General features: G+C 35.5%; 1 protein-coding gene across 2 annotated transcripts in view; it reads left to right on the top strand.

The window, feature by feature from the left end:
• Window positions 1–15,966, top strand: part of LOC106879848 (very long chain fatty acid elongase 2) — a 54,437-nt gene that overhangs the window by 14,832 nt on the left and 23,639 nt on the right. Inside the window, exon 2 of one of the 2 annotated variants that reach the window (XM_014929562.3) lies at window positions 12,171–12,273. The exons of the other annotated variant lie outside the window; for it this stretch is intronic. Within the exon in view, the coding sequence (XP_014785048.1) occupies window positions 12,189–12,273 (85 nt within the window). The 5' untranslated portion in view covers window positions 12,171–12,188. The remainder of the gene's footprint in view (window positions 1–12,170; window positions 12,274–15,966) is intronic. 2 annotated transcript variants of the gene reach the window in all.

Raw genomic sequence — 15,966 nt, forward strand, 5'->3', positions numbered from 1 at the left:
ACAATCAGACAAAAATGCTTGGCAGTGAACAGCTAACTTCATCTTGTCTCTGTTTACCTCAAGAAAGTATTTTCTGAATCTTGAGATTTGTAATAATAATCGGTTGATAGATAGTGGAAGCTATTTGTGAATAATTCGTTGGTGATGAAATCTGTTTTCGTTCAAGGTGGTTAAATATCAGGCAAAATGAATTCATACATTTGATAGTTTTATTATTAACGTGAAAGTGTATAGTCTAGTGGTTAGGGTGTTGCACTCACAATTGCAAGAACAAGGTTTCAATTCCTGTCATGTATATTCAGAACTATTTTATCCAAAGTGTCCTACATTTTCTTTTTTTTTTTTTTTAATAAAATAAACATGGATGGCCTAATGGTCAGGGTGTTGTACACACAATCGCAAGACCATGGTTTCACTCTGTGGACCAGACAGATCATGCTCTTGAGCAATTCAGCAAGTACCAGGCTTAAAAAAATAATTACTGAGGTTGGTTCATTTGACTAAAAAATCTTCAAGGTGGTGCCCCAGCTTGGCCATGGTCTAATGATTAACAAGTAAAAGACACACACATACACACACTTGGTGGGCTTCTTTTCGTCTGCCAAATCCATTTGCAAGTCTTTGGTCAGCCCAGGGCTAAAGTTGAAGACATTCACCCAGGGTGGCACACAGTGAGACTGAACATATCAATTATTATCTTGTAATAACTTACCTGGACAGTTTTTTTTAAGAAACTTATTTGCACTTAGTATTTAGCCTTTTGTCCATTAGATAGGTCACACAACCAAAGTTGTGTGAATGACCTCAATATTCAGAGTAATGCAGTATAACCAATTAAATAGGTTATGTGAATTTGTGTGATAGGAAAGACAGGAAGATAAATGTAGGCATGTTGAGGAAAATTAGTCTAGCAAAGGTTTAAAATTGCTATGAGCTGACAGTAAGTTTATTGTTTAGTAGCAGTTTCAGACACATAGCTTAGTTTTGTTTTAACAGATCTTTGAAACTTTAGCTTAGCACTGAGTCACAGTCAACATTAACCCTTTTGCTACCATATTTCTGTTAAAATACACTGTCTTTGTTTCAGTCTTTAATTATAAAAGAGAAGCTAATCTCTATCTGTTTGTCCATAGCAACATCTGTGTGTAGAGAGAGGAAGGGGAGGATAAAAAATTGAGAGAGTAATACAGTGAGTGAGAGAGAGAGAGAGCGAGAGAGAGTGTGTGAAAGATAGATATATAGGTAGTGTTGTCACCTTAGTAACTTACAAATTTTGGTCAAAAAGACAGTAATTTTGAATGCAAGTCTGTCAACACAGACTTCAAAGAAGGACTATCTGTGTATATTTAATACATATAGTTATTTTTGGGGGTTGTATGTGTGTGTGTGTGTCTTTCAACATATAGACAATGCAACACAAACTTTAAAAAAAGATTTCGCTTTGAACAGTTTGCATGATTAACAAATATTCTTACCAGCAGTGTAGCAACAGGTAACAATCTATTTGATTTTGAAAATAATGAAGAATTTAATAAAATAATTTTTGTCATTATTAAGTTAGTGTTTGGAAGATAAATTAACACTGAATTTTCAACCGAAAGTGGTTTCAGGTTCATTCATTTCCAGTATTCTGTGGAAACCCGTCTGACCATGAGGAAATATTGACCTCACTTGGAAACATGTGAGGGTTGGTGACAGGAAAGCTATCCAGCTGTAGACAATTTACCTCAATTTGCAAGCATGGAAGTGGACATTAAAACAACGATAGTGATTGCATATAGCTTACTAGACTTGAAGTAGAAATGGTTATACTTTACATTCATTGATTTTTGTTAGGAACCAAGCAATCAATATAAAATCAATTTAAACTTACAGGTCACTGTTGTAAGGTCATGAGTTTGATTTTCAGTGGCACATTGTGTCCTTGAGCAAAGCACTTTTATTTCTGCCACTCCAGTCCACACAGTTGGCAAAAATGAGTAGTACCTGTATTTCAAAGGGGCCAGCCTTATCACATTTGGTGTGTGATACTAAATCTCCCTGAGGACTACATTAAGGATACTTGTATCTGTGGAGTACTCAGCCAGTTGCACATTAATTTCTCGAGCAGGTTATTCTGTTCATTGGATCAACTGGAACACTTGTCATAACCAGCAGAGTGCCAGTTTATAAAATCGATTTGTGTCGGTGAGTTTGGTCGTCTTGAAAAGTGTGAATCAGTCCTGGGCAACACTTTCTGAGAAGCAGGTCACATTAGACATGGCTCATCGTCAGAAGGCTGCATTATTAAAAAAAGAATTCAAGGTAATTTTTCGTTTGGTGTGCCATTCAGAAAGCCTCGTGGGCTGCAAACAGCCTGCGAACCACAGGTTACTCCTGTCTTGTGTAAATATCTACAAACTAACACCTAGAAACTAATTTTGCATTTCATTATTGTTCTCCTGATACTGATTCTTACCACTTTCCTCCAATTCTGGATTTTACCAAATCACTACCGTACAATTGAACATTTGCCAAGATTACTAATTTGGCCAATCATTTTATCATTTTTCTAAGTGTTTGAAAGATGTTCACTGACGAAAATTAGGGGATATTTTTACAGCTCAGATTGGATGATTACCATATTTTCTAACATACAAGTTGACATAGCATGTAGTGTAATCATATAGTTTAAGCATTCAAACATTGTCACTCTTTTTCTAGATCCTGTTGCATTTCACATGGAATTTTTGGCTCCCACCAAAGTTGTCGTGGTGTATAAGTCAACTTACTTTTCTTTTGGCTGTAAATTTTTTGTTTGAAAAATCCCACTTGTATGCTAGAAAATATGGTATGTTTGTATTTAAGATAGAAGGGTATGATTCGAAAGGGATTTAGCGGCTATTTCTAACAGACCTAATGACCATCTAGAGGCTTTCTTTTGTTAGCTCATGCATACATACAGAATTTTATAACATACAAGTCAACATGGCATATAATGTAAACATGTAGTATAAATATTAAAACATCATCTTTCCAAATTCTGCTGCATTTCACATGGAAATTTTAGTCCCCCAAAGTTGTTTTGGTGTATAAGTTGACTTGTTTTCTTTGTCTGTAAATTTTGGTTTGAAAAATCTGACTTGTATGCCAGAAAATACAGTAGGAATCATAAGTAATGGCATTCATCTTTCAGCTCTTAAGAAACAGAGTTTCTTGAAGGTAAATTTCACTTTTCAGCTATATTTCCATTTCCTTCTTTTTTCTTTTTCTTTTTACTGCTGTCCAGTTTTTGACATGGAACTCTTATATGAGATCAGTGAAGATAATGTTTACTGTCTTTAGAGATTTCCTAGCCTTCTTAGACTTTAAGAAGCCAGTGTTGGTCTGCTTTCTCAAGGCTTATAAAGTAAAATTGATAAAAATAGGATGTAGATCTCTGCTGCCTCTCATTAATTTCTTTTCTTTCAATTTTTCTCCGAAGAAGGATTCTGCCTGAAACATTGGTTTTTCCACTCACCCATGGCAAGTTCACTATACTCTCTTTATGTGTGTGTGTTTGTGTTGTTCACGAACAAGAATATAGTTGACAATGACTACAAAGTTTTGGCCAGTTAATCCGTCATTGGCAGTCTGATGATGACTTAACTGGCTAAAACTTTGAAGTCACTGTCAACAATATTCTTGTTTAAGAACAAATTTGCACTCTGCAAAAGCATAGAGTAACCCCTCAGATTAATGTAAAATTGTTTTTATTATAACTGAACATAAAAACAAACACACACATATACAGGGGAGAGGGGGTGCTGAAAAGTTCGTAGCTTTAAGGGTATCACAAAAGTCCTGGTTAGAGGCCCTATCTTCCAAGTTCTTTTACAGGGCTCAGAAAAACTGAAGAACCACTGCAAAATAGGTGTGTGAATTTGAGAGGGGAACATGTTGAATAAAATCCTAATAAACTGATTCTCCTGTATTTTCTATTCTCCTAAGCCCGAAACTTTTCAGCACCTCTTCATATATAGATATGTACATCTCCACTTTTAATCTACCAGTATCTACCTACATTGTATCAGGGACATTCTGTCTGGTTACACAAGGTAGGCTGTACCTATCCAGGTTAAAACTATAAATATTTCTAAAAAACAGAAGATGTAATAATAATAATAATAATAATAATACCAGTAAATAATGCTATTAATTATATGTGCTGGAGTTCACCTCTATAGTACAAAAAATAGTATTTAAATGGAGGCAGAAACTAAACCATCTGTGTGTTACAAAAGCGTAAGTATGTACATGTGTGTTATATCACGTGCGTATGTGTGTTACAATACATGTGTGTACATGTGTGCATTTTGTGATTGAGCTAATTTTAAGAGATATTCTGTTTCATGTGAAAGTTTAAAATAGTAATAATGAGTATGTATGTATGTATGTATGTATGTATGTATGCATGTGCAAGTGTATGTATGCGTGTATATATATATATGTGTGTGTGTGTGTATATATATATTAGTAAGATTATAGAGTAACCTGTTAGAAGGATAGATAGGGAGGAAGATGAGAGAAAATGAAATAGAGTAAAACTATAAAATACAATAAACGGTATAGCTGTGTGGTAGAAAGTTTGCTTCCCAACCGTATGGTTCTGGGTTCAGTCCCGCTGTGTGGTACCTTGGGAAAGTCTCTTCTGCTATAGCCTCGGGCTGGCCAAAAAGCCTTGTGAGCGGATTTGGTAGACAGAAACTGAAATAAGAAGCCCATTATATATTTATGTGTGTGTTTGTGTGTGTCTGCTTGTCTCTACCACTACTTGACAACCAGTGTTGATGTATTTATTAGACCCTACTGCCTACTCCAGGAATTTATTCATGGTATGTTTGGCTAGACAAATGTCAAAGGCTGCTTGTGAGACTTGAACCCACATGTCATGTAAACTTGACAGGTATTCAACCTAATATTTACATGGTATTTTTTATAGCTTTATCTTCTTCAAGATACACTGTTCCAAATATGACAATTATTCTCGCTGATAAGAATGAAGTTTTTAGAGAAATTTGAGGGATTGCTTTGGTCCAGTGGTAAGTTAGAACAGCTCTCATGTTTACAGGAGATGTGGGTTTCAAGTCCCTTGAGCATAGTTCAGCTTTTTCTATCTGAAGAGTAAATTCAAATATTGGTCACGTTTGTTTTTCAAATTATTTTCCTCATCCTGGATATGTTGTTGACATTGTCTTTGGCTTGTATTCTCTACAGTAATCTTTCAGGCGATATTCCTGAGTCAAGGATATTCCTGCAGTATACAGATGAAGGTCTGTACCTGGAACTTTTGTTTTTACCAACTGGATCTAATGTTCTTAACACCAGCCATTATCCCAACAGACACTAAGTGTTGTCATTTTTAAAGTACTTAATCATTTATCTCCATGTAGATAAATATTGGTCTTGCATTATATTTCAAAGACTTAAATCAGAATCTGATGTAATACTTTTCACATCAGATTATTTTCTAACCAATCTGATGAACAAATTAAATGGCTTGATTAAAATGTACTGTCCTTTCCTTTATTTTGTTTGATTAATTTAACATATCGAATACCAATGAGAAAAGCTGCTTATCTGTTACAATTAGTGGTTCTTTATTCAAGTCATTATGTTTCTGGACACACTGCAACAACCCTATAAAAGAGACACAATAGAAAGTAGCCTACTTAAAAGTTCAGGAACACAGGCTGCATCTAATGTTTTATCATTTGTTTTGATCAATCATCATCATCATTTAACGTCCGCTTTCCATGCTAGCATGGGTTGGACGATTTGACTGAGGACTGGCGCAACCGGATGGCTACACCAGGCTCCAATCTGATTTGGCAGAGTTTCTACAGCTGGATACCTTTCCTAACGCCAACCACTCCGAGAGTGTAGTTGCTAAACTGAATACATGTATGGCCATGTGGTGAAGAAGATTGAATTGGAATCTGTGGTTCTGGGTGTGATAGCCATTGTGCAAGCATCTTGGAGAAGTTTCTTCTACTTTAGCTAAAGTTTGACCCTGTGGAAGCCTGTTGAATAAACTGAATTTATTCAGGTCTCCTGTCTGAGGATGATTTGATGTTTTGGTCTGCTACTTCCAACTGTAATAATCTAAGAGTTGTTTCTTCTTCCTGTTTCTAGACAGCCCTAAAATATGTACACATGCATTATATATATATATATATATATATATATATATATATATATATATATATCTTGACATCATGTTATCGTTGTAAAATTATTGTCACTCTCATACAGACAGTGTTATTCATTTCCAATCTACTGCAAGGACACAAGTCTGACCATGGAGACATTACCTTGCTTGGAAACAGGTGACGGTTGATAACAGGAAGGGCATCTGGCTGTAGCAAATTTTCCTCAACAAATTGCATCCGGCCCATGCATGCATGGAAAAGTGGATGTTAAAATGATGACGACGATGATGGTGAAATACATCTTTGTAAATATGTCAGACTGAATTTATTTAAAACTGAAGTATTTTAGGATCTCAAAAAATATATTATCATCATCATTGTTTTTTTTTTTGTTGTTTTTTTTTGTCCACTTATTTCATGCTGCAATGAGTTGAACTAATTAATATATTTCATAGTATTGATATTTTTTCATATGTGTGACATTTACTTCATCTTCATTTGATCATCTTATAGTTCATTGTATTGTTTAGATAATGACAAGTTATTTTCGTCAATGAGAGATCGAATGCCTAAGTTCCTAGGATATTAAAGAAACCAGCTGATTGGTCAGAGCCATATATCCTGTTACAAGTGTTCCAGAGTCTATGGCCAAGAGTTTACTGTATTTTCTGGCATAAAAGCTGGTGTAGTACGTAATGTAAATATTTAAACATCATCACTATCTTTGCAAATCCTGCTGCATTTCACATGGAAATTTTTGGTCTTGGGGTATAAGTTGACTTTTTTTATGGTATAAAATTTGGCTTGAAAATTTCAACTTGTATATCAGAAAATACAGTATGTACATATGAGAGAAGAGTGCAGTTTGAAAGAGGTTTAGCTATTATCTCTTTGGAAACCCATATGACATAACAAAAAACAAACAAACCAAAGACAAAACAAAAACAAGACACACCCTTATCCCCAAACACCCCCTTCAGATTAAGCGTGAAGACTAAAACGGTAATTTAATATTAGTTATACTTATGAATCTGTGAAATCAAAGCTTCATTATTTTATTTTCAGAACAGATGCATCACAGCTTCTTGTGTGCTTGCAGTTGACTCCTGGTACTAATATCCCCCCCCACACACACACACACAATCCAATTTAGAGGTTTCTCTCTCTTTAGACTTGTAATATGATAAAGTTGACAAGGGATTTGTTGTTCTTGCATTAAGGAAAAAGCTACCTCTGTCACACTATCATATCTAGGTGTGAGGTTACCTCTCATCTGGTTAATACTATGGAAACATAGCTAGGTGTGGCTGTGTGTTAAGCAGCTTGCCAACCACATGGTTCTGTGTTCAGACCGCTGTGTGGCACCTTGGGCAAGGGTCTTTTACTATTGCCTCAGGCCGACCAAAGCCTTGTGAGTGGATTTGGTAGAAGGAAACTGAAAGAAGCACCCTGTATTTTTTTATTCTTTTATTTGTTTCAGTCATTTGACTGCAGCCATGCTGGAGCACCGCCTTTAGTTGAACAAATCGACCCCAGGACTTATTCTTTGTTAGCCTAGTACTCATCCTATTGGTTTCTTTTGCTAAACCACTAAGTTACAGGGATGTAAACACACTAACTTTGGTTGTGGTACCACCCCACCCATGCTAGCATGGAACACGGACGTTAAATGATGATGGGGTTATATATATCCGTGTGTGTGTGTGTGTATATATATATGTATATATATATATATATATATATATATATATATAAAAATATGTATGTATGTATAAATAAAAGATCAATGAACTGTCTTGTCCACTGAGAAAGTTCTTCTAGTTTCAAATATTGTTGCATGATGTCTGTCAAGGGATTAATATCACATTGATTGGAAATTATGTATAAATTATAACTCAGAGATTGATAGAGTTGAAATTGCTTAGCCTGCGGTCTGCATTTTAGCCTTGACCAGCCTGTCTTTTATTCAAGCATAGTATATTCTGGACTACATTATCTGGTGTATCCTTTCTATTTTTAGAATGCTTGCATGCAATTTGAGGAAATATAATTGTTGTTTCTGGCTGGCTGAATAATGATGAAGAATTGGGTTTTTTTTCTCCTCCACCCCCTGGTTTGGGATGCTTATCTTCATTTTAGTGGGTACTGGGAATGAAAATTCTCATGGCCCACTTGATACTTTCTTGAAATGGGTTTATTTAAACAAACATTTTCAAAATTTTATCAAAAATTAAAGATTCTAATGAAAAGTAAAAATGAAAGATACTACTGTTATTGCAACGATAATATTTCATGTTGAATCAACGATCATTTATTTATTATTGTAATAATAGCATGAGAAAGCAAAAGGCTTTCAATTCTGTCAGTATACAAGCAGCCCTCAAAAGACTCTCTGTCATTAAAGTGGCCCGCAATGTAATCAGAGTTGGCCAGGCCTGGGCTAAACCCTTCAAAGGGATGCCCCAGCATGGCCGCAATCCAATGACTGAAACAAGTAAAAAATAGAAGATAAAAATGTTGATTTAGAAGCTTCTCTTACTGGGTTGCATGTTTCAGTCATTTGTATTTCCTTAGACGTGTAATACACACGGATGACTGATTGGTGGGTGAGGAGGGAAGAACTGCCACAATCCCTTTTGGTGGTAGAGTATAATAACTGCGTCGGAGGCAGGATAAAGAAGTCTCAAAATCAAAAGTAATCAGGTAAGATCTTGGGATACACGGTAAGAGGATAAATGTGTGACAGTGTGAGGTTGATAATGCCCTATTTAGGGCATTGTCAGAGGCAACAGATGTGAACTTGATGACAACAATGACAATGAGAGGTTTTTAATGTTTAGAGGAATCAAGATACTTTGTATGCTTATTATAACAACTGTGTTCTATAGATTTCAATATTGATATAGTTTGAGTTCACAAATGGTGTATACATATTCACACGTTTATATATGTGTGTGTGTGAATGTGGTTACATATATAGTGTTTCTGTGCATATATAAAATTAAGAAGATTTAGAGAACTGCTTTCATAAGCTGATTTTTTTTCTCATCTTCATCAAACCTCCCTTAATCTCTTAAATTCTTTTTTTTTTTTTTTTTTACTCCCAATAATACAAAGCAGTTTAATTGTTGCTCTTATTATACACATATAATTATATATACACTTTTACTAATTGGGCTGTGGCCATGCTGCACACCCATTGCTGTTGCATCTGTTTCAACAGCCTTCCTTCTGTGGTTAGTTTTTTGGTGACTGAGGAAATTTGGTACAGCTTTACTCGTTTGCATACATACATACATTTACTTGTTTGCATACATACATTTTATGTACAAAATCTATAGTTGTTTCCTCCACTCATTTATGTTGAAAATTTTTCAAAGTGTCAACAATTTTAGATCAAATGAACCTGCCTTCTCAACTCCTCCTCTCTAATCCTTAAAGAACTAATGAACCACACTCACAGTCAATGTTTCAACCCACTCTTACACACACACACACACACACACATCAAAGAACGTACACATCTTCTTACTGAAAGATAAATCAGTTGTTGCCAATAGAAGTTAGCAGTTGCTTAGACTTCCACCGCCAATCTTGAATCCTAGCTTTTATGCTATCATTAGCACTATCTCCAAAACTATGCATGTTACCTAGGTAACAGAACGTCTACCACTTCAATCCAACTATCTCACCAGTTTATGATGTTCAGTTCATACTGTTAACTAGCCTCAGTGCACCTAAATGTCTGGCTTCCCCACTACCTGCCATCATGCTGTTAGACATCTCACTGTGTTGTTAGTGCATCTCTATCTTTTTAGTTTTATTTTATCCCTGTAAATATTGCAAAGCCTCATCTTTGATGTGACTTTCTGATGTCAGCTAGTTACAGCCTTGTTTGTTGTGAAAATAGATTCTTTTCATTTTCCCCTTTGCTTGTTTTAGTCATTGGACTGTGGCCATGCTGGGGTACTGTTTTAATGGAACAAGTCGACTTTAGTACTTCCTTTTTTTTTCCTTCTTAAGCCTGTTGTTGGTCAGTGGTTCAGCAAAAGTACCAGGCCTAAGAAGGAAAAAAAAGGAAGTACTAAAGTCAACTTGCAGTTGAGGTTTTGTGACTGCCTTATCTAAAGCCTCTAGAAGTGGCTTCCTCTTGAGCCAGTAAGGCATAAGTTACAGTAGAAAAGGGGAGGTAACCAATATGGCAAGACTTGACAAGGATATTTTATTTTAATTTAATTTAATTTAGCTATATAATGAAAGATAGAGATCTCCACCTTTTATTATGTAGCTAAATTAAATTAAAATTAAATGTCCTTGCCAAATTGTTTGCTTCTCCTTTTCTACTTTAACCTGTGTGTGTTATGTATAGATACAACTGGGTTCATTTTCAGTTTCTGTCTACCAAATCCACTCACAAGTCTTTGGTCAGCACTGACCTGTAGAAGGGACTTGTGCAAGGTACTTCACAGTACAATGGAACCTTGGCCATGAAGTTGGGAAGTAAACCTTTCAGTTAACAGCCATGCTTGCTGTGTGTCTATGTATATATATATGTGCACATATATAAGTACGTATATATGTGTGTGTGTGTGTGGTACGTGTGTGTATATGTCGATATGTACATGTCAACATATGCAGTAAAGATATGTTTATTCTTACCAGATATTTCCCTCATAAATATCACACCAGGCTTATGAAAATCATCTTCAGTTTGTACAACATTGTACCCACCTACATAAATATACTGTAGCATATTTTTAACCGAGCTTTCTCCTGCACCAGTACAGCTATGCCACTTTTCACTTCCTTTTGATACCTGATACACTAGTTAATACTCGTTATTTCACCTTTATAGCAGTTAGTGATACTATAATAGTCATGAATGGGTAATAGCTTCCTGCATAATCTCACCAGCTACACATGATACAAAAGCCCATTTTGAAGCTTTTATCATTACAGCAGCAATCCCTTAAGCCCCTGCTCTGCTATTCCTCTCTTCTTATACCCCATATATATATATATATATATATATATATATATATATATATATATATATATATATATACATATATATACATGCACACAGATGCTGTATTGCCTCTCCAACTGTCGCCTTATTGCTTTTTGACACTATTACAAATTTACTGTAGTGCTCAAAGTTATATGGGTGTTAATAATTGCTATGAACGCATTAAAAAAGATTTTAGTTGTGTCAAAAAGCACCAACCTAGACTTCGAATTACGTACGACAGCACGAAACAGCAGTTTAATTGTTGTTATCTCTCTCTCCCCTCCTCTCTCACTCTCTATCTATCTCCCTCTATTTCTCTTTATATAATATATTATATATAGTGTCTATAATATATGTATTATATGTTTTCTATATTATATTATATTATCATATTTAGAGTATATAATAAATATATATATATATATATATATATATTATATACTCTAAATATGATATATAATATAAAATATGATATACATATATAAATATGTATATATGTATAAATATGTATATATAAGTAAACACATATATTTGTACCCAAATTGCTTAGTTTAACATAGTTCACTATTATTTTTATAGTAACTATTTTTATAATTTGAGCTACCTAATAGTTTCATAGTTTCATGTTAATCTAGAATACATAATTATTCAAATCTAATAATCCAGAAGAGAAAGTTCCTATTTGTAAGAATTATTTGATTATTTTCTCTAATATTCTATAGTCTTCTATAATGGTTTTTGTAAAAAAATTGGTGACAATATACGTTTTGTGTCGTGGTACAAAAAAAAAAATGAGTAATACAATTTCACAAGAATAAAATTTAGTATCTAGTAGTTTAGCATTTTAGCAATGGCATTAAATATTATTATATGTTCAGTGAATTTACATAAGAAAAACTAATTTTAATATTATGGGTTTTAGTATTTATGTGAGGTTTATGATATTTAATATTTATATTAAAATTTGCAGTGATTTATTATTTTTGTAGTAACACTTGCTTCACAAGATGGTATTTGGTGGCGCTGAAAATAAATGCGAAGCTTCTTATAAAGAACAATACTGTGACACTGATAACAAGAATTCTCTGGATAGTATGTCTTTTACCTTATATTTACCTGAACTTAGTGAGACACTTAAGCATTGAGTAATGTATTGTCAAAATTTGATCAACTGCTGCTTCGCAATGAGTAAATTTAGTAGAACTGAAGATGTTAGTATTCCTGCCTTTTGAGTGGAATACAAGTGCATGCGTGCACACACACACACACACACAGTGATTGCTCCATCTTCACAGATGTTTGCCATCTCTCTGCGTTTCCTTGTTGTCAGTGACATTTCTGACTTTCCATCCATGAACCCCCAGATCACTGTTCAGTCCTGCTGCTGAACAGCAAGGTTTGAAACATAGGGGACAGGTGGCAGTTCTAACTTCCACTGAATTCATTGGGCCCACTTTGAGGGATATGATCTTCATGTACTGGCATATAGCTTTTCAGACCTGAAATTGACTTACACACCTGGAATCACATGGTCTAGGAGGGAGGATGCTGTATACAGTTGCTATTTCATGGGACATATGTACATATGTGTACACACACACACACACATAATGATTGCTCCTTCTTCACAGATGATTGCTGTCTTTGTGTTCCCTTGTTGTCAAAGACATTTCTGACTTTTCACCCATGGCCTCTCAGCGGGACTTATTCGGTCCTGTTACAGATTTGCATGGTTTGAAGCAGAGGTGACAGACGGAAGTTGTCACTTACTGTGCACTTCCAGCTCGTTAGGCCAACACACATGCTGCCACTCTTCCATTGCCGTAGGACTTTCAATAGATGGAATGAAAAATGGGGTCACCACAAAGAGACATCCGTACATTGTTGGATTTATGGTGATATGCACCTGTACAACACAGATACCCCTCACTGAGTCTCCATGATTAGTACCTAGTGACAAGCTGAAGCAAGATGGCCAGCAATCACATGCACACATACACAATCACATACATTCATACATACATACATACGTACATTCAAATACACACATTACATGCACACACATATATGCGCGCACACACTCACACACACACATTTTCTATTAATATTTCAACCACAAACGTGCAAGCTTTCTTTCACTATTAGTAAATAATTCAGAGCTTCTATGTATGATCCATTAATGGTGAAATAAAACATGCAAGCTTATATAACCTAATAATAAAGATACTGCACTCTATTATTTCTTGTATTTAGTATATAAAACAATAACTGTTGTAGCTTCTTTTTCTTAGTGTCCTTAATGGGTCACTTGGTTCTCTTTGTAGAATGAGTGTATCATGAATGGCTCAGTTAGGGAAGGGCCATTTCTCTGCCTGTATTATGCTCTACATATTGTATTAATGGTGAAGTGGATAATTGCAGGGTGAGAATGTCGAGCTAATAGACATTATATTTAAGAGATGTAAGACTTGTCAGTTTGCTTCATGGTCCCAGCAGACAAAAAATGGAAAAGGTGTTACTCCAGAGGATGGCGAGGGATATGCACTGGAACGGAACAGTCACTCCAACTCATGGGGCTTACACTTTCAGATAGCCATCTCTGCTTTGATAGCAATGAGCTGAGATGTCGTCTGGGGGGGGGGGGGGGGCGTTGATGAAGACCAGAGGCCTCCACTGCTACAAGCTTGACAACTGTTAATTCAGAACTTAAAGCAGGACGTAATGCCACTAAGCATTTTGTCCATCATGCTAACGATTCTGCCAGCTCACTGTTTTATTTCAACAGAGATTTGGTAACAAAATGGGTCAAGGGACAGCTATTTCTGTTAAGACTGGCAGTTGCATAGAAGCCTCCCTTAAACAAGATTCGTATTACAGATATTTTTAGTCTCCAGGTCACCAAAATCTACAATCAGATGTGTTCCAATCCTAAGCATTGCATTTTTTTCTCTCAAATTCTTTGGTTTATGACAAAACAACAACTATCACAACTCAAAGTGACCTGCAGAATCACTGTCCCAGTTTTACTAACAGAGTGAACTACATTCGTTATAAGTGGATCGAAGACTGGTAAATAGTAAAGAAAATATCACATTTCTCTGATCAAACCTATCTATTGATACAACAGCTTATCCATTGCCTAGCTGTCTTCCTGATTATCTGTTTAACCTATTAACCTAATCTAATATTATCCAATCTAACCCAACCCAAAATAATACAAAGCAGTTTGTATGTGTGGTGTGTGTGTGTGTGTGCATGCATGGCATACTATATAAATGGTGTTTGGACGTGTGTACATTTTTTTTTTTCATTTTTTTTACTTGTTTCAATCATTGACTGTGGCCATGCTGGGGTTTCTGCCTTGAAGGGTTTAGTTGAACAAATCAACCCCAGGGCTTCTTTTTAAGTCTGCTCCTTATTCTGTCAGTCCTTTTCACAACACCACTCAGTTGGAGAGACATAAACAAACCTAGACTGGTTGTCAAGTAGTGGTGGGGTATAAACACAAGGACTTCCACATGCATATACATACACACAAGTGTGTTCTGTCATTGATTACACTCTGGATTCTCTTGACAAGAAAACATATATCCACTTGTTGTTGTTTAACTCTCTTGGTCAAACCTGACCGAGCAGATCTATATTTAAAAGCTTTCCAGCACTGGTAATCCAGTCTCTTGCAGCCATAGTTCAGCTTAGATTGTATTCATCGTCATCATCAAATGTCCATTTTCAAGTTTTTTTTGTTTTCGTTTTTTCTATCTTTGGCTGTGAATATTGTCCTGAAAAATTTGACATGTATGCCAGAGGGTACAGTATTGAAAATTTGCCACTAAAAGTGTATGAGGAACCCATTTTCCCTCCTTTGAAACCTATCTTAGCTTCTTGAAATGATTATGGACAGTCATAATCTTAACATTGAATTCAATGGAAAGTTCTCTTATGGTTACAGTATGATTCCTCACAAGTGTTACCTTTAACCTTTTGTTGTCCAATTTGGAAGGATGACCTGATATAAGGTTCCTCAAGCATATTAAAATTGCCATGTCTGAATTTTTCAATCCACCTTTCCAAAGTTCTTCCGTTCAATACATCTTGATCATTATAAAACTTTATAAATATCCTTGCCTGCTTCAATTGCATTAGAACCTCAATGAAACTTGTAAATCAACCATGTGCAACCTGCAGTCTGCAAGACTTTCTGAATGGCATGCCTGATGAAAAATTACCTTGAAATTTTTCAGTAGCAGAGCACACCTGATGGTGATGAGTTATGCCTCGTGCAGCCTGCTTCTTGAAAAAGGTTACCCGTGTCTGTTGTAAAGTATATCACAAATATGCACTTTGCTTTGATTCCGTGATAAGTTCTTTACATAGAAAATTAATGGACTAAAATGTGGTTGTTGCTCTGCAGGAACTCATGAAATGATCATGAATCACTGAATGCCACTAGTATTTACAGCCTAGAACAACAACAAAAAAAAAAATCTGTTTCAACATGTTCATTCTTGTAAATCAGACAGAACTTTCTATATGGCCTGATATATGCATTTAACCTCCCTGGGTGGCACAGACTCAAGAACACCTTGAATAATTTCACCTGTTCATTTCTAGTTTTTACACAGAGAGAGAGAGAGAATGTGTGTGTGGGTGACAGCAAATTGTGAAAAATGTAATGGGCAGCCAGCACTGATTTTTTTTACTAATTTGCATGTTAGTACATTCATTGGCAATGCATATACACAGGACTGCTTTGGTCAGTCAGTCCCTGAAATGCACGATTTC

The sequence above is a fragment of the Octopus bimaculoides genome, chromosome 23 (genome assembly GCF_046866305.1).
Source record: "Octopus bimaculoides isolate indiv1 chromosome 23, ASM4686630v1, whole genome shotgun sequence".
In the NCBI taxonomy this organism is placed as follows: Eukaryota; Metazoa; Mollusca; class Cephalopoda; order Octopoda; family Octopodidae; genus Octopus; species Octopus bimaculoides.